This window comes from Simochromis diagramma, unplaced genomic scaffold, assembly GCF_900408965.1.
Source record: "Simochromis diagramma unplaced genomic scaffold, fSimDia1.1 OVJJ01000603.1, whole genome shotgun sequence".
NCBI lineage: Eukaryota > Metazoa > Chordata > Actinopteri > Cichliformes > Cichlidae > Simochromis > Simochromis diagramma.
This window is the reverse complement of record NW_024387414.1, coordinates 26,026,262-26,049,738: the sequence shown is the minus strand read 5'-3', so window position 1 is coordinate 26,049,738 and position 23,477 is coordinate 26,026,262. Positions and strand designations below refer to the sequence as shown.

Sequence of the window (23,477 nt, the reverse complement as noted above, 5' to 3'; positions counted from 1 at the left end):
ACGCAAACGCGCGTTGCAACTTCTTATCTGGTGCGCGTCTTTTATTTTGACAGCGAATGCGCACCTGCGGACCACTTATGTGCACCCCTGTTTATCGAGCATGCGCGACAAACTTAATCCTCTTAGCCGCTAAGAGTAGGACTGCTCTCAAGAGCTGGCAACAACGTACTAGTTTCACTTTGTTTAATTTAAAACACTTTTCACTATTCGTGCCTTTATTTTGTAATTGGAACAATAAGCGGGGTTAAGAGATCTTTAAAAGGAAAAACATTTTAACCCTCGTTTAATAGCTGAATAAAATCTTAAATAAGTGGTGGGCTGCTTGCTTTATTTGTTTTTTGAGGCATTGTGTGCCGAAGCAAAGAAGATGCACCCCACTGCACTGCAGTACCAAAAATCGTTTTCATTTCTTTTTTTAAAATCATAATAATAATGCTCACACATGAGAATCTATGTTTTTACAGATAACAAGTTTGCATCATGCACAAACCCGCTACAAGCCTGTAGTCAAAATAGCGCTTTTCAGATGTTCGCGGAAACTTAACAGCGCTGGTCCACCTGATAAGAATGTGCTGGCGTAAGGGATTGTGTTTCAGAAACGCGTTTTTCCTCAAGTCACGTTGCCCCACAACACAAAAGCGACCAATGGCCTAAGAGGCACGTAGTCCCACAGCTATAAAGTTGGCTTTGAGCTGAGGCGTCTTCATTCATGAGCACACTGAGAAGTGGATCCTGCGCTGCCGTTTGATTCCACTGACACACTCACTATTACGTTGGACAATGCTGCGAGTAAGATGCCTGAGAGGAGGTAGCAGGGGGGCCGAGGCTGCCCATCTGATCGGAGCAATGGTTGGTATTACGGTGGTTTAATGTCTTCTGTGTCTCTCTCTCGCGCTCGCTCACTCTCTCTTTTCTCTTAAGCAGCGTTTTTGTTATAAAGCACAAGTCAGTCAAAGTGAATAAACTGTGAAAATATAATTAAATTTGGCATTTCTCTTCACATCTGCCGCTGCACTTCATTGCTTTGTTCATTTGTTATTTGTCTAATTAACACTAGAAACGCCGAAGCAGTCATAATGACCCCGTTTGGAGGCGACTGTGTTGCAGAAATGAAGCTGAGGGAATTTTTTTTTTTAATCCAGTGCATAAATCGTAATTGCACCGATTATTTCCAAGAAATCTTCCTCCAGTGACTGGCGTGATTTTCTTAACTGCTGACAAAGCTTTTTTTTCTGGTTGCCTGAGTGACAGTGAACAGCTGTTTGGCACAGATGCGCTCTCAAACTCAGTGACACTGAAGCTGTTCCCGAGCCAGCGGAGGCCACACTGTAGAGGCTATCGGTGGAGATAAGGCTTCTTAATAAAACGTGTACTTTGGCACCAAACCAATCAACCTCACGGAAGCTTTTTCGCTTTGAAACCCAAGTAGCCTGAATGTGTTATCGGTTAACACACAGATCAGCCGCTTTCTACGCGAGCTGGGGGCATTGAAATAAAAATAAATACACCACTAAATAGGAACTTCATGTAGACCGATCTGTTACTGCACATAGTGTAAATATGTACTGAACTGATCCAAAAGGGGAAAACAAGATCTATTAAATCCAAAGATTTTATGCAAAAGTACATGGAATTTTTGTTCAGCAAAATATATATACAAAAAAAAAATCCTAATGTGTTTTCACTTCCATCAGCTTGGCCGGGCGTTGAACGGATGGGTGCAGAAGACCCTGCAAAGCACTTCAAGTGCAGCAGCTGCACAGCCACAGCATGTAGTTGAAGAGGAACATGTTACTGAGCCGGTTCAGCAGGAATGCCCAGTCTGCAGCTACAATGAATGGGACCCTCTGGAGGAGGTGATTGTGGGGCGAGCTGAAAATGCCCACGTGCCTCCCTTCACTGTGGAAGTGAAAGTAAGCAATGCTGTCAGAAGATGCTTTGACTCAAAGCATCCTTGTCATTTCTCTCAGCTGTCAGATTGACTCCATGTTGTTATACTACAAACCTCTCATCAGGCTAACACATATGAGAAGTACTGGCCCTTCTACCAGAAGTATGGGGGCTGGTCTTTTCCTGCGGACCACTTGAAAAAAGCAGTTGCTGAGATCGAAGAAATGTGCAATATTCTGCGTCATGAGGGCGTCGTTGTGAAGAGGCCAGAACCCGTCGACTGGTCTGTGGAATACAAAACACCAGACTTCACCTCATCAGGTAAAAAGACAGAAATATGTGTGACATAAAGGTGTTAATGCATCACACTGCAGTTTATAAACGAGTCTTTGTAAAGTAATTCTCTGCTGTTGACCCTCTTGTAGGAATGTATGCGGCCATGCCCAGAGACATCCTTTTAGTGGTGGGAAACGAGATCATCGAGGCTCCTATGGCGTGGAGGGCTCGTTTCTTTGAGTACCGAGCCTACAGACCTTTAATCAAGGAGTACTTCAGAAAAGGTGCAAAGTGGACCACTGCTCCTAAACCAACCATGGCCGACGATCTGTATGATCAGGTGAGGCCTTAGTTTGGGAGCTATAACATAGCCAGGTGGTCATTTCTCAAGGCAAGGACTTAAGTCAAAGTTGCATTAACACCTAAACACCTTGTCTATGTTCTTTATAGCAAACCAAACCTCTTTGCATCAACTTTTTTATTGCTTTGTACATGATAGTGTGACAGCAGGCCATTCCTATATCTCAAAACGGGTGTAAATCCTTTTTGTGTGTGCCTTTCAGGATTATCCCATCCGCACAGTGGAAGACAGGCACAAATTAGCTGCTCAGGGGAAGTTTGTGACCACAGAGCACGAGCCCTGCTTCGATGCTGCTGACTTTATTCGAGCTGGGACGGACCTCTTTGTTCAGAGGAGCCAGGTATGAAGGATATTTTGCTTATCTTATGACATCCTATGGGTGATATCTTATGCTGAAATGGTATTAAAATGTAAAATAAACCCCCACACACGCATATATAGATCTCTCTTTTATCCATTGTTTCTCTGAATATGAATGTGAAGCTTGGATAAGCCCCTGAAACTTCTCCTTTCACACTGCTTTTTATTTAGGTTACAAACTACATGGGAATTGAGTGGATGCGCCGTCATCTGGCACCAACCTACAAGGTCCACATAATCTCCTTCAAAGACCCTAACCCCATGCACATTGATGCCACGTTTAACATCATCGGGCCAGGACTCGTGCTGTCAAACCCTGATCGCCCATGTCGCCAGGTACTGAAGTGCTGTGCTGCCCTCTTCTGGGTACACTTGTACACACCACCACCACAGAGTGGCCCACACTTACCAGTGCTCTTTGTCTTTTCCCTCAGGTAGACATGTTCAAGAAGGCTGGCTGGACAGTTGTAAAACCACCAATACCTTTGATTCCCGATGGTGGGTACTCAAAGTAAAAATTATTTTCTTTCACTCACAAAAAAAGATGATATTTAGATTTTTTTTTTACTGAAAAAAACCCCACTCTCTTGCTGAGCAGACCACCCACTGTGGATGTCCTCCAAATGGCTGTCCATGAACGTCCTGATGCTGGATGAGAAGCGTGTCATGGTTGACGCCAATGAAACCAGCATTCAGAAAATGTTTGAGAACCTCGGTGAGCCTCTATAAGCACCCCCACCTTCACCACCTTATTTATTTTTAGTAAACTCAATTTCAGCAAAAAATAAGAAAAATGCTCCATAACTGTGTGTGTGTGTTTAAATGCAGGTATCAAGACCATAAAGGTGAACATTCGCCATGCCAACTCCTTGGGTGGTGGCTTCCACTGCTGGACAACCGATGTCCGCCGCCGTGGTACCCTGCAGTCCTACTTTCACTAGCCTTGCCAGAAACAGGCAGTTTTATTGAGCTTTGAATATAAAGCCTCAGTCCGGAATCACTGCAATAATCCATTTTTTATTATCAGTCAGTTTTAACCCATCAGTCAACAAAGGCTGAAACTTTCCTAAACAAAAAGGCGATCTTTAAACCTATCTTTTTATAAATGTGTATTCAGGTGTCGCCTGCTGAAACTCAAAGTTTTAATTCTTTGAAGTGGCAAAAACAAATGATGGATAATAAAAACGAAGACAGGTGGCACCGAAGCCTTTACCGGATTGTGTCTTTATATAGTAAACGAATATTTATGGATTGTTTTGATTTGACATTGCTGCACATCACAGTGCCTTTGCAGACAGCTTTGTTTGGAGACAATTAGAATATACGGGATAATCTCAATAGCAAAAAATGAACATCACTTGAATCAGTGATCTCAATAATAACTGCATTTCTGGCCTGGCTGTTGTGAAGTTGAAGTTTTTATGGCTTTTACATCAAACGCCAAAGCTTTGAGGACAAGGTACAATTTGGTATGTGAATGTCATCAGACTAGGGCACAGGAGGAGGGAAGCCTCCTCATGAAACCTCAAAACCACAATCCTACCTTTTTCAAAAAAAGAAGAAACCAAAACATTTTTTTATTTAAATAAATGTATAAAACTTTTACGTAGGTCATTAAACAATATTAACTTCAGTTTATTGAAAGAGGGGGAAAATGTTCTGTTTATATTTTCCGTATTCTTTATTGGATTTTCCCAACAATTCCCAAATGCATGAAAGTATGTGATCCATATCAGATTTTGTATACCTTTTTCCTCTGCTGTTTTCTCCTATTGCAAATCTGGGCCAGCTATATGCTAGTAGTCATTCTCACTAAAACTGCTTGGCTGCTTTTTGTGTCTTCAGGATGGAAGATGTTTTCTTGTGAAGATTTCTGTTTTTTTATTCCTTTGCCGCTGACAGGGTGGGATGTAAGGCATTAGCCTGTCTTGATATTTGTTGTGAAACAATAAATTAAAGGGACATTGTGGCTCAGCAGAGGAATGCTAGTGGTGTTTTGTAATGTGCAATGTTAATAAATTAAAGCAAGTTGTGTGACACAGCTGTGATTCTGTATTTGTGTTTCCATCCATCCATCCATCCATCCATCCATCCATCATGAGGGTACAGCCTGTAACAGGGCTAACACAGAGAACTGGACAACCATTCACTCTCACATAAGATAAAAAAAGATAAGATAAGATAACCTTTATTAGTCCCACACGTGGGAAATTTGTTTTGTCACAGCAGGAAGTGGACAGTGCAAAAGTTATATAGCAAAAATTAGAATACAATAAGAATAAAATACTGTACACAACTGTACAGAATAGAATAGAATAAGAATAAAATAAAATAAAATACTATATACAGTAGAATAAAATAGAATAAAATATACAATAGGATAAAAATAGAATACAAATTCTAGTTACAACTGAGTAAAAATACAACTTCACACCTGCAGTTTAGATAATAACCAATTATGATAACTTGAGCATATTTTTTGGACTGTGGGAGAAAAATCCCACGCAGGCACAGGGAGAGCATGCAAACTCCATTTTAATTATACATTATATTTTATTTGATATACCTCTGATTATAAACTGGTGAGTATTGCAGTATTGCATATCTTAATCAACCGTCCACTGCACCAGTGTCAAGAGCCCATGCTGTAAAAGCTGACTGGTGTTTTGGTAATACAAGTTAAAGATGCCTCACTGCAAATAAAAGTTCTGCAAAAAATCTTTTTACATAAGTGAATTTATAGGACTATTCTCAGCATGGAGTACTCCTTGTACTATGGGTCCCTTTTACATGTTCACCACGGATTAATGTGTTAGCGGCTTTAATGCCATCAGGGTCACCGCCAAAACACCTCCATCAGGGTCCTGAACGATGTTACAAAACGCACAAGCAGTTTAAAAAGTGCTCTTGTGTTTTGGGTTGAAACTTTAACCGGTTAGATTCTCAAACATAGTTGGAGCATAAAGTGACTTAAAACTGAAAACTCCAAAAACAAACTTTTAACTGTACTGTAGTTACATGCAGTACTGGAGCACATGCGTACTTTGTTACTGCTGATATCACACATTAGCTTGAGCAAAGGGGGCCACTAAGGGTAACACAAACCCGTGAACCTGGGACCCCTTCATCTGTTTGATAAATGGCACCGCAGTTTCCAGTGCATGTGGCACCACATTTACTGTAACACCTTTATGTCTGTAAACATTAACCAGGCTGATTTGTCAGTGAGTGGAACATTGCATCATATATTATTATGTAAACCTGACTACTGCCAATAGAAACCATACACACTACTGTAAAGGAAAAAAACATGATAATATCTGCTTTAGTCATTTATTCATTTAGCTTAATTTAAAAGGCAGAATCTTGGAATATAACCATGAGCATGTTAGATTAACATTGTAGTTTGTGGACATTGGCACTGTCTTCTGTTAACTGCAGTTTTGTCTTTTAATATTGCATAAACTTTGTAATTAACTCATTCCTTTCTTTTATTCTTTTTTCGCTCGGGTTCAAATAAAAAGCCGGTGTTTTAAAATGTGTTCACCTCTCCGCGCTCTTCTTATGGGACTGAACAATACTGTTACTGTGTAAGAAGTTTTAGATCTTAGCTAAATGGATACCACTGTACGCAAAGGAGAACAAGTCATGAATTAAATATGTAATGGCCAATTTCAGCAAATGAAATTGTTTTCCTCAGCATGCAAGATATTTAAGGCATTACTTTTACACTGAGAAGATGACATAGTGAGAAAGAACATCAGGTGCTTGGCTCTAACAGCCTGCGGCAGCAGGATCACATTTCCAGGTCGTCAACTGCTGTTCGTGATTAAAACACCCTCACTTTCAATCTAAGTACATTTATTACTCTCGAACTTTAAAACTGTTCAGTCTTTGTTTCAGCACGGCATGTGCAGCCTTTTCCATGTCTGCGCTCTTCCCACCTCGTGCAAGATGGCAAGACCACCTCAATCTCAAGTCATTTGATGCTCAGCCTTAACACCATTAAAGATCTTCACTTAATCCGCTTTGATGTTTGGCAGTTGATGTAATTGTGCTGTTAGGAGACTAAATCCTCAATTTCCTCAATCAAGTTAACATTTTTAGGAACCGCTGCGTTTGACAACAAAGACAAGACAAAAAACAGTTTGTTTACCATCCACAGACATATCCTGACCATGTCCAGCTTTCTGACTTTACTCTTTTGTCAATCATGTTGGATTCGTAACTGATTCACCTTTGTCTCAATGTGGTTTGGATCAAACTCTCGGGCTGGACCTGGTGCCTGTGGTGAGACACACACATTTTATAACAGGAGAGGTTTACTTCGAGCCAAGTCACTTCTCTATGCAGCTGCTCAACTGTGTGTCTTTTTTTCTGATCCTATGTAGATGTGCAGATGGGCTGCTTGTTTGTACAGCTGCCTAATTGAGCAACAGTGCAGCTGCCACTGCAACTGTCTCCAAACAGGAGAATTGATTGGGATCTTGTAATGATCAGGCTTCACTGTCTGCAGGAGCACAACACTCACCTCCTCAATTCCTCTTATCTGAGGAAGAGGCTCAGAAACAACCGGCTGCTCAGTTTATACTCGTCAAATACATAAAGCAGTGAAAATATAAGATATCTCAGGAGCATGTTGAGCATTAGAATATGACATATTCTAATGGTCTCTGGTCCATCAGGATAGATATAAGTATTAACACTATTACACCCACATGAACAGCGACTTTAAAGTAAAATGTGAGAAAAAAAGTAGTGTTAAATAACACAGGGAGGCAGCAAATCTCATGTCACACATTTAATGCAAAAGACTTCACTTGAGTGGTGGTTTAAGTGTCTTGTCTCTGCCGATAGCAGGTTTAACAGGTTAAAGTACTTTTTTTTTTTTGCATTTGCATCACCATAAAAACTATGCATAACTCTTCCTTATAATGGATGACAGCACTGCAGAGGTCAGGCTGAGTAAAAAGTAACTTTTTCAGGTGGCCGTGCACGCTCAGGAAAACACGCACACACATCGATTACATGCTTCTAAGGTGTCTGCAGACTGGAGAAAGTCTAAAAAGGTCAAAACTCCAGCAACACGTAGTAGTGGTGTATCGGACAACCTTATTGTGAAAGCATTTAATCAGGCTCACATGACACGTTACCCGATGAAGGCAAGAGGAAAGATGAAAACCAAAACAACAGCATTGCAAGGAAACCCACTTCTGTGGCAGCCAGCACAGCTTTTTATTTTCAATGTGTTTTCAGCTCTGAGGGGCCCTTATTTGTCTAATGCACAAACCGAGAAGGTTGTAAAGCTTGTTAAGAAGGTTGCATACTCTCCTGTTTTCACCTTTTTACTTAACTTTACCTTCTTTTAACTTTTTCTCATCATCCGATGGCCCCGACACAACCAAACACTAATGCGTGGATGAACATGTTAATATAGAGAATTATACCCAATTTCACGTGTGAATGACAAATGTGACCATGAGAAGCTGAAGCACTTTAGGAGCAGCCCTTGGTTGCACAGTCTAAATATAGGCTCAAGGTTGCACATGAAAAGAAGTCAAAACAATGTCTTAAAGCGCTCGCACCAGTGAACCGGCTGTAAGTACATAAGCATGTTGTTCAGTGAGCCTGATTATGTGTTTCGTCAGGCCGTGTCCATTTTTGGGGGACGTAAATGAAGTCCCCCATAATGTAAATCATTAAGCCATGGTTCAGGATGCCAGCTGTGATCGCTCTGCATTTTCTTTTATATAGGAAGTTGGTTTGCTTGATATGCTGGAGAATTTATAAAATGGACTATAAAGAACAGGATTCATTCAGAAAACTGTCCTTAACCTGAAGAAGAAAAGATTTTTTGCTTTAAAGCTGTGCTTTAACAACTTCTTTCACTTTCACCACAAAGATTCTGCGAGTACAACACGTGCAGACAATAAATGATAAAGCAGTTTTCTGAGCATCTGAACATGCTGAGACGCAGCCGCCGAGCTGTCTCAGAATCACCAGAGACATGATGCAGCTGAGCGTTATTCCTCTGCCTTTTTAATATTATTGCCTGATAATATTCATGCTTTGTTTGGAAACTTGTATGGGTCAAAATGTAACCAGTTTCATTTAAATGCTTATTTTACAGGAGCTGCCAGTAGAGAGCAACAGAGCGCACTTTCCAATCTCTAGACAACCAAAAGATCCCTAAAAATGTTTCACTTGTGGTAAAAAGTTGGCCAACTGAAATACGTTATCTAAATATTTGGGCTACACTCCCAAAGTGACATAATAGCTGGTCTGGAGAGATCCTCACTTCCTATTCTGATTTGATGTCCTAAAAACTAAAATAGTTTGTTAAGAAAACATGAACATTATCCTGGAAAATTAATCATTTTGGCGCCTCCTAGTGGAAGAATCGTGGAATAAATCTTTAGAGTCAAACACACAGCCTTTCAGCAGATATCAGGCACTTACACAAAGTAATGTCGAGCATGAAATCAGTTGCAGTAAACCCATATGGCCCAAGTGGAGCAATTCTCAGTTCTTATTTAATGTCTTTTATACACTTTACAAAGCCTCCAAAAAGTAACCTCTGCAAGGCTACACTTCCCATTTGAAATGATAAATCTTATGTCATAATAATCAAATTACTGACATGACTGGGCAGAAATTCATTTCCATTCATCGGTATTCTAGACCAACTTTAAACTTATCTCGAAAGATAAACATAAGTGTCAGACTATGTTTTTAACTTATTTTTTTTAGCCTGTTTTCTTTTGCTTACAGGAGCCGCCTCTAATGTTATGGTGTGTTGTCGCTTTAGTGTTCGTCACTGTGAGATAAATCATTGCTTGAGGGGCGTGTAAGTATGTAATGCCGTTATGAAAACTAATGAAATGAATTATGAAATAAAATTTCACAACAATTTTGCTAGCTGGTCTATTATTCAGAAACCGGTGATTGATTTAAGTGATTATTAACTGTGTGTTATTGTTGTTGTTTTACTTTACTTAATGCACCTTAGTGTCTCAATCCTTGAATATAACATGGATATTATCAGTTTTAAAAAGCTGCAAAATATCAATAAGGTTAGAGTAACGGAGGTTTCCTTGGTGTTACTGCCTGACTCGCTGGCCACTTCATTAGATACACATGTTCAAGTGCTTGTTAATGAAAATATGTAATCAGCCAATCTCTTGGCAGCAAATCAGTTCCCCCAGGCATGCAGACATGGTCAAGATAACATGCTTAAGTACAAACTGAGAATCAAAATGAGGAAGAGAGGTTATTTAAGTGACTGAATGTGGCATGGTAGAGAAACTGTTGATCTGCTGGGATTTTCCCACAAGGCCATCTACACATCTACATGGTCTTAAAAAGAGAAAATATCCCACCAGCTCTGGAGAAAAATGCCTTGTTGATCCCAGAGGTCAGAGGAGAATGGCCAGACTGTTTTGTACAGACAGGAACAAGAAAATGAGCAATCGTTTCAGTCGAGGTACGCAGAAGAGCATCTCTGAACATGCAGCACCTCAAACCTTGAAGCAGATGGGCTACAGCAGCAGAAGACCACATCGGCCTCTTCTGTCAGATGAAAACAGTAAACTGAAGCTACAAACTGGACAACTGAAGATTGGAAAAATGTTGCCTGGTCTGATGGCATTGTGGTGGTGGTGTAATGGTGTCTGGGATTGCTGCTTGCCACACCTTGGCCCTGTTAGTAACATATAGCGCCATTTTTACTGTATAGCCAGTATTATACACCACAGTGTACCCATGTTCTGATGGCTGCTTCCAGCAGGATAACACACCATGTCGCCAAGCTCAAATCATCTCGTTTCTTAAATATGACAAGGAGTTCTCTGCGCTCAAACGGCCTCCACAGTCACCAATCTCAATCAGCAGCAACCGAAAGATGCTATCATGCTAATGTGGACTAATATTTCTGAGGAATGTTTTCAGCACTTTGTTAAATCTGTAGCATGAAGAATGAAAGCACCTCTGACCCCAAAAGGGAGCTGTGGTATTAGCAAGGTGTGCCTAATAAAGTGGCCAGCGAGTGTGCTACCACGCTGAATGGAATCACATGATGTCTAAGATGAGTTAACTCGACAGATATAAAATGCAAAAAGGAATTTTGCTCCTTGAGCAACGCACAGTCGCTGACAACCTCAGGACTTTAGCATGTAGACAAAACACGCAGTTTAACAGTGAAGCAAACGTAAAGAAATGACAGCCTCACTGTCCTACGATGTCCCGGCTAAAGCATGTGGCAGCACAAAGTACAATGGTGATAACTGAGAGCCAAACATGCATAAATAAGAGAAGTGTAAATAAGGTAAAGTAAACATGTCATCTCTTCATGAATAATGCAGCCACTGTTACTGACAGCTTATAAAGAACTGAGCATGATCTGTCACCGGATTCATTTATGTGCTCTCATCTGTCAAATCTCTGACATAGATTTATATAACACTTACATTCTTCACATTGCTTTTTTTTTTCTTTTTTTATTGAGGCTGTAAACCATTTGAGGCTGGGTTTTGTTTGTGGGCCATGCCTTAAGGAAACTGAGCAAACTCTTATAATATGCTGCACAAAAAAAAGCTCCAAAAAGCAATTGATGGTTTTAATATTGAATCTGTGATAGAGTGTAAAACAGCCATGTTCTAGCATTATAGCATTTTGTGGCTCTGGGACACCTTTTAGCCTGTTGAAGCTCACTGTCATCAAAGGCAACACAGACACAGACTGAACTATGTTAAAGGGGAACGCTGCCAATTTTACACATAGAACGCAATTTACTTGTCATGGGGAGGACTATTATGAGTATGTGTCAGGGCCTTTCCTAAGGCTAAGAAAACACGTGTGAAGCCAAGTTTATCTGAGAGTATTTTTTAATAAAGTCTGCAGTCGGCACACTCAAAGGCACCCAGTTTAAATGATGGGTGTGTATAGGGAAATGTTTCTACTGAAAGGATGCTATTGGTGGTTTATAGGAAATGTTGTCTTCTTCTTATGATGTACTGCGAGCCCACCAACTTAGCACAACTGCTAATACTTTTATTGTCTGCGTCTTGCTCATTTTCAGCTGAACAGTGTCAGTTCATTGGACTCTGGCTACTGCCCTCCTTCTTAGTCTTCACGTGCAACAAATCTCCACTGAAACATTTGTTATTTAGAGCAGCACATCTCGTCTAAATTTAGCTATCCACTTATAAACACTGCACATAAGTAAACAATGATTTTTCTTCTTCTTTTTTTGCAGGCCCTCCGTCTGAAGCAAGAGGTTGTCAGTGGTGATTAAATGCAAAGAAACTAAATATAAAAATGTTTTAGCTTTTGAGGACAGACTAACACACTAACTGACAGCTCTTCCTCCTCATTCTTCTTCCTCTTTTAGTTATCATTTTCATGCAGATGGCAGAAACGTTCCTTTAATACTGCTGTAGTAGTTACTAGAAATGGTGAGTATTTGTTCAATCACAGAAGAATGTATATTTGCACTTTCTTAAAAGATGTCTTCACTCTTTTACTGACGAACTTCAGCAAGAGTTTGATGTAAAAGCCGGCAATGAGATATATTCATTCAATCATCCAATCACCTGAAAAGTGATTTTTGAAAGTGCCACTTTTTTATTGTACATGTTCCATATTTATCCATCTGTCCATGTACCCATTTAAGAGTATTTTCGGACATATTTGTGCTGCTAGCAGTAGGTTGCCTCCAGTTCAAAAAGAAACTAAAGTACAACAAAAGATAAATAAATAAATCTAAACATACCACAGACTGGAAGCGCTGAAAGTCGTCACCAGAAGCACAAAGACGATCAGATAGTTCAAAGGGCAAGAAGCGGGACTATGAATACACAAAGGGGTTGATTAGATAAAAGACACATGTAACAAGCAAAGCTGAAGGGAAAAACACAAAGGCAGGAAGTAAAACAATATGGATGAAAGATGAGGGAATTTCAAAATAAAAGAGAAAGGCTAAACCTTGAAACTGAGACAAAATTAGTTTAAACATATGCTATGATAAAACTGAGTCAGAACACGTAAATAATAATAAAAAGGGTGTAAAAAACTCTGTACTCTGGATTAACAGTAAGGCTGTGCGGATTCTATAAGAAGCCCCTAGCTGCTCATCTCTCTGATGAAGAGCACCCAGCATGCACTGAGGTCTGTTTTTGGCCAGCTGTACGTTCAGAGCTGTTCAAAAGCTGAAGTCAAAGCTTATGACACAAGGCAGACTGTTTACTGTTTTATATCATACCCTTATTCAGTAGCTGAATAATGATGAAAAACATTAAGCATCATGGGTTTATGCTATTATTAGGATTTGCAGGGGCAACATAGGAAAGGGGCTTGTCTGCTAATTGAAAGGTCGATAGTTTGATCCCCGTCTTCTTCAGCCTATGTTTCACAGTATCCTTGGGTAAGATACTGTACCACGAGTTGCCCCCAGTGCATCTGATATCCCTGTCTTAGTGTTAGTTACCAACATTGTAACTGACCAGTGACATTGTCTTAGCATTTGGTTAGCATCAGCCAAGAGGTTAGCTAATGCTCTCAAAAAATGATCACTAGCAAACCATCATGGGTAAGCTAAAATTGGCTAACTTGATAATATATATATATATATATATAATTTTTAATAAAGAAAACACGTAAATACTCCCCCACCCACACACACACACACACTGCAAAGTTATGACATCACAACAACATGATTGGTCAGTAAAGTTGCGATGTTGATCCTGGACCAACATTATTACGATGATGTAGGAACAAAGCCAACAGGAGGGCATCAGATACACCATGTCGGCAACATAATTAGGCATCGAAAAAAGCACTTTGGTGAATGAAATGCGAAAATTGAGTAGAAAAAGTCCTACACAAGTACCAGACCATATTATGGTCATGATATTCTTGTGTCGGGTGCCTTTAAGTACTTGAGTATTTTAAAGTTATTTAATAGAAATATTAAAGAAGGAATACACACAAAGCCTAAGAGACAGAAGAGGGAATGATTTGAAAGCCATTAGAAATCTGACTCTTCAGACCAACAGGCACAGTCACTACAATATATGACCTGTTGCAAATACACATTTCCATGCAGAGCATTGCAATTTTGCTGCTTTTCTGAATTCAAAGGAACTAGGTCACGCTCAGTGGGAGGTCGTGGGGTCACTGGCCTTTCGCGCTAACCTGAGGTATTGTTCTCTTTGAGGTTTCAGGATGAAGCAGACATTTGTTGCATTTTTTTTTTGTTGTTGTTGTTTTTTAGTCCCTAAATATGCTTTGTGGAGTGCTGCTGAGTTAGTGAAGCTTGCCAAAGAGGTGAGCGAATGAGTTTCACAAAATAAAACAGCTCATCAGGAACAAACATTGCCAAAAGTGTAAAATGTGAGAATAAAAGAATAAATATAAAAACATATTTGGATTTTTTTTTTGTTTTAAGCAACGCAATAAATTCTTTAAAGTTGTGATAGTTGGTCTTACTTTTTAAAAAAATTATTATAAACTACGTGGCACAATGTGTATCATATTAACCAAAAATGTAAAAAATCGCCTCATGGTCGCTTAACATTTCATTATCAGCAACAACGTCAGTGTGATAATCTCTCATTACAGAGCCTTTTAATGGATTTAGATATACATTAGTGTGTTTTGTGTGTGTTTTCAGACATATTTGCATAGACTTCAACTTCATTATGTGCATTCAAGCGTTTTAATAAAAGTTTTCCTGTGTATTAAAAATTGTAAAATGTGTTTTCCCAGATTCAGCAGGGCGACATACTCATCCACAGCCACAGTATCTGCGGTTTGCATGTGCTACGTGCTTTGAATAAAGAAATGAAATAAATAAATAAATAAAGGAAAGGCTACCTGCAGCCAGCTCAGCGTTGGTTGGCCAGGGCTCTTTTTTCCTCTTTTCAAAGTTCCCACAGAAAGCAGAGGACCGCCCAGCGGCGCCGAGCGCGCCTCTGATTGGCTGCGCGCAGCTCATTTGCATTAACGTCAGTAAAGGCTGTAGGTCAATCCTTGCGGGTGCTTTTATTGGATGTGCCGCTGTCAAGCAGTGCTGAAGAATTGGAAGGGCAAACGCCAGAAAAGGCAGAGAAAAGACAAACATTAAATCAGCATTATGTAGCTCGATCTTGCCTTACTTCCGCTCTCGACAACCTCAAATAATCCTGCCGTGCCCGATTTCGGATCTGAAACTTGTGGACACGGAGCGGTCCTTTTTTTTTTTTTTTTTTTTTTGGGAAAGATTTTTTTCTCTCTCTCTCCCTCTCTGTGTCTCTCTCTCAGAGCGATCGCATTCTCCAGAGGTGGTACCTCACAACATTACTCTCTGACAGCCTTTACATCCTTTTTTCTTCTCTCCCTCCTCCTCCAGAATGACAGAAAATCGCGGAGCCTGCTAACACTCTTTACTGCACCCGGGTTTGGAGCTCTTATATCAGTCGGATCATCCTCAGCCGGCCAGCGGATGCCTGAATGGAGATTGCGAGCCATCCACCAAGATTTCTCCGCGTCCTAAAATTGGTGATTTGGGGCTGATAAATGGAGTGTTGTGTCGGGCAGTATGCTTCACGAAGCTTGTTTGACACCGGAGCCACTGGCCAGAATAACGCTCTGCAGTGTGAATATTTCAGCCTGTTGATGATGAACCGCTCAGGACTGGAGCAAAGTGTCGTGAGAACCGGTTTATGGGCCCGTGTCTTGAGCTGAAGTGGGCAACCGGATTGTTGAAGAGAAGGAGAGGAGAGGACAGGGGGGGGGAGAGAGAGAGAGAGAGAGAGAAGGCATCGTTTTTGATGGCTCCGAGGTGGTGGAGGACGACTACACATGAAACCTTGGCCGCAAAAAATGGATAAAACTATTGCATGAAAGCTGGCCGGGGAGGGGGGAACTGCATGGTGTGTCTTAGGCCTACTTGATAACACTGAAGTTGAAGGGGGGGAGAAAAAAAAATGAGAAAATGGTGATGTGGTACGAGGAAGGCGAGAAGAGGAGCCGGAGTGAGGGATAATAATAATAAAAAATAAAATAAATCGTCCATGGGGATCTCAGCAGCGGAAGAATAACGGAATCCAAGTTTTCGAGGACAAGACAGCTGCTTTGATTGAAGCTCTCCAATTAACTTCATGTGAAAAACAGAGGGAGGAAATCAGCTTCCTGGTCGGGGGTGGGGGTTAGAAAAATATATTATTCATGCCTTGTGTTAGAGCAATTGCAGAACCGGCTTTGCTGTGGCCTAGATGATATTTACATATATATTTATATATATATGTAGCCTATATTTAAACAAGAAAAAAAGTATGAACCTTAGGAGGAAGAGTGGACTTTAAGATTACAAAAAGAGGGCGAATGACACTCTTGTAGCCTCAAAGTAAAGCACTTGCGCAAAAAGGAAAAAAAAAAGGCTGAAGTGGGTTGAAGCATGGGCTGTGCTTCAAGTATTCATATCTCTGATAGGGTGGTCTACCACAGTGGAAAAGAGTCCGAGGATTCCCACTCACCCCAGCAGACTAATACCACTCAGCATCAAGGAAATCCTGCCTCTGGACTACCCCTAAAACCCCCTAGCTGCAAGGTGAGGGACTCTACATTCATTTACATTTACACAGACACAGATCCACTATGTATGTATGTGTGTATCTATGTGTGTGAGAGAGTCAGTTGCTTGTGTATATGCATGTCTAAAGCTGTTCAACAAAAAACCTCTGCTCTATAAACTATAGTCTATTTACTTAAAAAAGGTTATTGAATAGAAATATTAAAGAAGGAATACACACAAATCCATGGAGACGGGGAGAGGGGATGACTCCAAAGCCATTAGAAATCTGACTCTTCAGACCAACAGGCACAGTCACTACAATATATGACCTGTTGCAAATACACATTTCCATGCAGAGCATTGCAATTTTGCTGCTTTTCTGAATTCAGAGGAAATAGGCCACGCTCAGTGGAAGGTCATAGGGTCGAAAGCCCTTCGCGCTACCCTGAGGTATTGTTCTCTTTGAGGTTTCAGGATGACGCAAATATTTGTTGCACTCTTTTTGTGTGTGTGTGTGTGTGTGTGTGTGTGTGTGTGTGTGTGTGTGTGTGTGTGTGTGAGTGAGTCCTTAAATATCTACTCTGTGAAGTGCTGGACTTGACAGATCTAAAAAATCTACGCACAAGGCAGCAACATGTGTTGTCAAACGTGCTTCTTTCAGCTGTTTTCAGCTGACTTAGCTCTGGCCTCTGTTTCACCTTTCCACCAGTTATGCTTTTCAGTAGGATGTCCTCTCTTGCGAAATCTTATTGCTGTCTAAACTTCATGCACAAAAACCTACACAAACAGCTATCAGTACCCACTTTGACCGTGCAGAGGGATCTTTGCGCTAGAAGTGGGGAAAGTGGGTAATGAGAAGGATGGCGGTAGGATTACACCAGAAAGTCTCTCATTGAAAGTGCTTCATCACTGGCAAAAAAAGTAACAGTCCCATTTGTGTATTGGACCAATAATAATTACACTAAATATAACAAAACAGGCCATGCCTGCTTCCACTCAGGGACTAAATAGGTGTTTCTAATCAGGATGATTGTTTTTGGCCTTTTTGTTGTGTAAGAGATTACACATGCACATAACAATTTCTGTTATTCAGATTAAGACGTGCGTTTTGGGGTCAGATAGGTGTAACTATCTGCAGCAAACTGAAACATAAAGATCCATTTTTTTGTTTTTGTGCTGGTTAAAAGCATAATCTCGTCAGCATAAAAACTTGAGCAATATAGAGTTGGGAGCTGTCATCGTGTCTCTGAAGAGTCCATTGGTGGCACATTTATGATGCAGTCAAAGCTGGGCTGTACTGTATTGTTTTGGTGTAGATCTGCAGGCGTCTGTAAGCACAAAGCGTTGGTTTAAAGAAGAAGAAGGTGGGATGTTGTGAATTTAGTAGTGCAGCAGTGTATCTGTGTGTTTATGGGAAAGTGTGCGCTTGTCCGACAGGCCGCGGGCTATCTGAGGGCCTCTGTCAAGCTGAATTTTGTGGCCAAATGTCACCCCAGGATGCAGTGAGAAGTCTGTGTGACAGATGCCCCCACGTCAAAACGCCCACTGTGACTCTGATTGAATTAGTTCCCTGATTGAGTTAGACTGATGGTATACAAATCTTCTTGTGCTGGAAATGTTAATTCCTGCTCTGTAAGGTGTCATTGCCGAGATCCGCCGCGCATTTTCTGAGCGAGCGGCCGGATTTATTTTTACCACAATGGACAGAAAAAGTATTTTTATGGTTGCTTTTCATTAAGAACCACACATGCGTTAGCTTGCCATGATGCATTCAAGCCTCGGGAATCCACACCACTTCTGATTGTTGTAGCTTTTTTTTTTTTTTTTAAAGGGGGGGGGGGTGTCTCTTAAAAAAAAAAAGACCAATAACAGACACCTGCAGCACTTTGATTTAATAAAGCAGTCTTTCAGGCAATATCATTGAAAAGCACTCATTTCTTGCATTTCATTCAGAAAATATTTGGAAGAATAGACCTAATGAGCAAGAAAGCATTTACACTGTAAAATAGATCCCTGAGATGATGAATGTTTCATATCATTTCATATGACACAGCCCTATTTTATTTATTTATTTTTTTATAAGTACATTGGATTGACATATAAATCACTACAATTTAATGTCAAATACTTCTTCTGTTTTGTTATTATATGTTCTGGGCTTCGGCTTTGAATCACTGTGATTCTGAACAGAACGCACGCATTCGTGCCCTGAAGGATAATAATATTCTTTCAAATAAACACACAACTGGCAGGAAGTACAGCAGTGTACACGTTTAGCTCGTTGCAAAACTGTGTTAGGCAAATGTGAAATCTGCGCTGTACCTCTGCTTACTTTGTTTTATATCTACATATGAGTGAGGGAGGCAGGATCAGAACATGTGCAGGCATCTACAGCGTGAGAAGGACTCAATAGAAGTTTGGGAGTGTGATGTGAGTTATTGTCAAGGGTACGTTACCATCTGGGCTGCTCTAGTGATGATAAGGCTCAAGTACAAGGTCCTGTGATAGTAGGCTTTGTGTGTGTGTGTGTGTTGGCCTAAACAGAGAGAAAGAGAGGCCTTAGCCAAACACAACATCATTTATCTGGCCTTGATTTTTCCAGTCTGATTGCCCCCCACACAAGGAAATCAAGTAGCCCCCCCCCCCCTCCCAGATCAGCAAATGTAAAATCAGCTTCACGGTTACCTCTTAGTATGAATGAAAAAGGGCAGTAAAGGGTGCTAAGCTTACAAGTGTGTGGAAAGCAATGCCATCTTGCTTACTGCCTGATTCCAGCCTCTGCGTGCATTAGCATAAGTGGTATCACTCAGGCTATACCTCAGACTCCCCCCTCGTCATTTAACCCTCCCATCCCCGCGGGCGACCGGGCACACGGGGTTTTCTTTCCTGTCGGCTGAGAAACATTTAACTGCTGCTTATCTGAAACACCAACCTGATCCACCGCCGACCTGAGCACACTGTCTGCATTTGTCAGTATTCGCTCCTGTCGTTTCCATGCGAGCTCTCTATGGCCAAGTTTGTGTGTGTTTAGTCCAAGTTGAGAGTCATTGGGTAATTTATTCCAGAGGAGGGCAAAGGCTTCGCATGGTGATGAATTAATCCACTGTGCTTTTTCTGCTGCCCGAGAGGAAAGAGACTGATATGGGCTCCTTCTCTCCGTCTTTCATTTTGGCTATCAGACATGGACCTTTTTTTTTTTTTTTTAATTATATACCTTTTACTTCTTAGGTGATACTCTTCAAATTCTCTCTGACTGCCTTCATTGCCACAATCGCACACGACTGAATGCACGATAGTTGCTGGTCTCCCTCTGAGCAGCCTCAGAAGCGTCTATGTTCAGTTGACTTCAGCATTCACGCTGTTTTCTTTGTCTTTACAGCTGCTGTATGGATCAAATGATGGGTTGTGTTTATCCGTGTCTATCAAAGATGTCATGCGTATATGTACAGTGGTCTTTTATAGCCCAGAGCATGGCACTCCCCCCTGGCGTGCTGCCACAGCTGGCCGTTTGAATCCCACTGGGGCAAAGTTCCTGTGCTATAAAGCATTATTTAAACAAACAAAAACAAAACAAACTCGGTGATCAGTTAGATTTAGAGGTGCTGGTAAATGGGCTTGGTTACATCTGGACAGAGTTGGATGAGCAGTTTCTCCCTGTTTCCAGTCCCTGTGTCAAGATAAGCCAACCAGCCTGTGACCGTAGTTTCACATTTAACTGACCAATATGAAACTGAGCTCTTGGCAGGCGAGGACGCATACGTATTTCCCCCACATGTCAAGCTAACGTTTCTTTTTCTGCAGTAATTTTTCTTTTAAACTTTGGCATGAAAAAGGAAGATTGCAAGCTTCTTTAATAAGTTTATGTTGTCTTTTATTCAAACAAAATGTCAGCTGCAGTGTCCCTGTGTTTCCCTTCCTGTCTGGAGTGCCGGCAAGGGCAGTAAGGGGGCAGCAAGGGGGATTTTTTTTTTTTTTTTTTTTTTTTTTTTGTTGGTTTTTTTGCTATGTCATTTATCTCCTCTAGCACATGAGCAGAAGGAGCTCAGAGGAGGCAAGATGGGGCACATGGCACAACCACACTCCTCTGGTTGATATATAGGGCGCTCTAGTGCTTATCAACCATGTTTGCATAGCGTTAGCTATCCAAGAGTTCAGGGCCAAATGTACTACAGTATTCATGCATTTTAATTCCCACAACCACTCTGTTCTTGAACATTAAGCAGCTCACAACACTTCATAAAGTGTCACCCTGAGTGTTAAATTAAATTAAGATGAAATGATAAATCTCTTTGTCACCTTAGGTGTAGCTACAGTGGGTCTCTTCATCTCACAGGACTTGCTTACTTGTGGGGTGTATACTGGGTTACGTGTACTCGTGAAACAGACCCTCCCATTGTTTTTCTTGTTTGTTTTTTTTGTTTTTTGTTTAAACTGGTCTTAACGAGCAAGGCCACATTCAAAGCTTGTTCTGCTCCCCCTCCAGGTTTAGAATTTAGTATCATAAGGTCGGCATGTGATAGTTTCATGAGATTACTGAAATGGTATTCTTCCAAAACGAGGCGCTACAAGTGTTTATGTTGCTGCAGCGCTCTCTGTTCGCTCTTCCAGGAGCTCACAGGAATGTAGATGTGAGTGGGCCCTGGTCCGCTGGTGGCCTTTCATGCTCCTCCTTGAATGCGCCTCTCCCAGCTTCTGGGCTTTCTAAGGTCTGAGCATCTGCTCGGGCTATGCAGTCATGCCACTTGTTCTCCAAGCATCCAGACTTTTAGGCCTGGCTGGGCTGGAAACAGATTATTTTAGGATTGCTTTGGTCTGTTGACTGTTTAGGTGTCAACTATCACTGATGTCACTTGTCCTGATCGGTCGATCATATTTATTCGTGAGGATGGAGTAGAATGAGGCGTCATCATTTCTTTTTCACTTCACACTTAACTTTCCAATATTCGTAGTGCAGCAGAATCCAAGTTATTTGACAATAATTGCGCGGTCAGACAAGGGTGTGGGGAAACAAATTGATGCAGTATATTTTGCGTGGCAATATCACATTGATACACGTAAATCAAATATAGATATTTATTAAGGAAATTAAAATACTCTGGGAATACTATGAACAACAGGGCTTATCTTATGTGTCATCATCCTGAGATGTTGTTAGCCGAGCAAATTCTGATCAAATCGGCTCTGTCGAAAAACTATCCAACACTGGAAACACTTATCTTGACAAAACTACTTCCTAACTCAGAGAAAGTTAACGGCTCCATCACACGAGTAGAAATGGGACAGCAGCCTGTTTGCATCTACAAAAAAAAAACAAAAAAACGGTGACTGTCTGTTTATTGCGTTGAATTTTTTTTTCACATTCCGCAACCGTGGTTGTCCGCAGATTGAGGGTGTTGTGCACTCATGACTGCTTTTGAGCCCAAGGCTATTGCTCATCTGGCCTGGTATGAGGCAACCTTTCTGCAAAACAGTTGCAATCTGACTTGGACTGACTGCAGGCACTCTCAGAGAGATTGTTGAAGGTGTGCAAATAATTGTTGTTTAATTTTTAAATGCAGGTAGGTTTCCAACATCTTTCCATCAGAATCAGTTTTTATCAGTGGGCACAACTCGAAAGGACTTCCGGTAGCTGGTTGTCTTCTGGATATATTTTTATTGAACAGGAAGGCTGCTGAGCACAAATATGATAGTTCAATTTGAATTTCTGCTAAATTTCTCTTTGTAAATTTTTGTCTATGTAGATGGGCAATACATGGAAGATTTCTGACCATTTACACTGCAAATCACCAATTTGACCCCATTCAGTTGCAGACTGATATCCGACTGCTAGCAGACTGACTTTGTCATGTGGCAAAAGTTCCATCAGGATTTAGCGACAATGTTAATATGCCTGGCAATTTCATTTTGCAGCAAAGACAAAAAAAAAAGCAGAAGTGAGATAATGTTATCTTATTGGATAAAACAGATAATGACCAACTACAGTATACGTTATTGCAAAATGTTAAAAATCACAATAATGTGATATTCTCAGTGAAGTACACTCCCGCCTGTACATAAAATAGCAGTATACTGAATGCACAAAGTATCTATGCTCGTCCTCACTGAGGCATGGCAGGGCAGGTGAAATAGTTTCTGCATGTTGTGGCAAACGTGAGCCTAATGATTGGAGTGCTGCATTTTAACTTGTGACACATTTTCAAACAGAAAACCATTTACAAGGATTTAAAGGACAGGTTTGACACTTTAGAAACCTCTAGCGGCACCCTTAAAGGTTACAAATTAACACATTATACGCTGTTTGCTTATTTGATTCAAAACCAAAGGGTCAAACCTGTGAGCTGTGGTTCTGTGGACTGTGTGATGGAGTATTTCTTGGCTTTGATCATTGACACAACTTTACCATTTATTTGAAATGCAACATGTTAACTGTTGAGCTTTAGAGGGGCGGCCAGAAGACTGGCTACTTCTGGCTAGAGCCTGTCTTTATGTTATGTTAGACTAAATAGCTGTTTGTGAGGGGACTGATTATAGCCATCAACAGCTAGTCCATAAAGATTCCTTAAAGAGTCACAGTATTAGAAATCCTCTTCTGTATATTTAAGGTTCTGCGCCGTCTCTCTTCTTGAACCTTATCTTGCCTAGTTTATTTGTTGGCTTGGTAGTGTTATCACCATTTTCTGCTTTGACCACCTTTTTTTGTTTTTTGTTTTTCTTCATGTGAATAAATGTTTAGGATACTACACTACTGTCACGTGTGACCCTCTATATTACACATTAATCTCTTGAAGTCCCACTCCCACACCTATGAGCGATTATGAAAAGCACACAGTGTAAAAACACAGCATCATTGTTCTTCCAAAGGAAAAGTTCACCCCAGTGTCATCAGTCTTGGACAGCGTCCGTGTCCACAGGAGTGAATCTGCTCTGGAATGGAGCCTTTCGTAGTGATTGTGTCCTGATGTAACCACACACAGCACATCATCTTAACAAAGCTAACAGCCATGTTAATAGCAACTGGTTACTGGAGTACTTTGGACA

At 40.8% G+C, this 23,477-nt stretch overlaps 2 protein-coding genes across 2 annotated transcripts in view; both read left to right on the top strand.

Annotated features, from left to right (window-relative positions):
• The first annotated feature begins 682 nt into the window (after positions 1–682).
• Positions 683–4,929, top strand: gatm (glycine amidinotransferase (L-arginine:glycine amidinotransferase)). Its single transcript, XM_040011900.1, has 9 exons — positions 683–849; positions 1,695–1,913; positions 2,016–2,211; positions 2,316–2,506; positions 2,730–2,867; positions 3,059–3,223; positions 3,322–3,385; positions 3,486–3,602; positions 3,716–4,929. The coding sequence occupies exons 1-9, from the start codon at positions 781–783 to the stop codon at positions 3,826–3,828; spliced, it is 1,272 nt and encodes a 423-aa protein (XP_039867834.1). The 5' UTR covers positions 683–780; the 3' UTR covers positions 3,829–4,929.
• A 9,981-nt stretch (positions 4,930–14,910) lies between these two features.
• Positions 14,911–23,477, top strand: part of pde8a (phosphodiesterase 8A) — a 49,162-nt gene continuing 40,595 nt past the window's right edge. The window contains exon 1 of the mRNA XM_040011419.1: positions 14,911–16,475. Within this exon, the coding sequence (XP_039867353.1) occupies positions 16,323–16,475 (153 nt within the window). The 5' untranslated portion in view covers positions 14,911–16,322. The remainder of the gene's footprint in view (positions 16,476–23,477) is intronic.

Excerpts from the sequence above, each read along its gene's own strand:
- gatm (XM_040011900.1), top strand. The coding sequence starts at position 781 with ATGCTGCGAGTAAGATGCCTGAGAGGAGGTAGCAGGGGGGCCGAGGCT. Across the intron at positions 850-1,694 it reads CCCATCTGATCGGAGCAATG|CTTGGCCGGGCGTTGAACGG; the intron begins GTTGGTATTACG and ends CACTTCCATCAG. Across the intron at positions 2,507-2,729 it reads CCGACGATCTGTATGATCAG|GATTATCCCATCCGCACAGT; the intron begins GTGAGGCCTTAG and ends TGTGCCTTTCAG.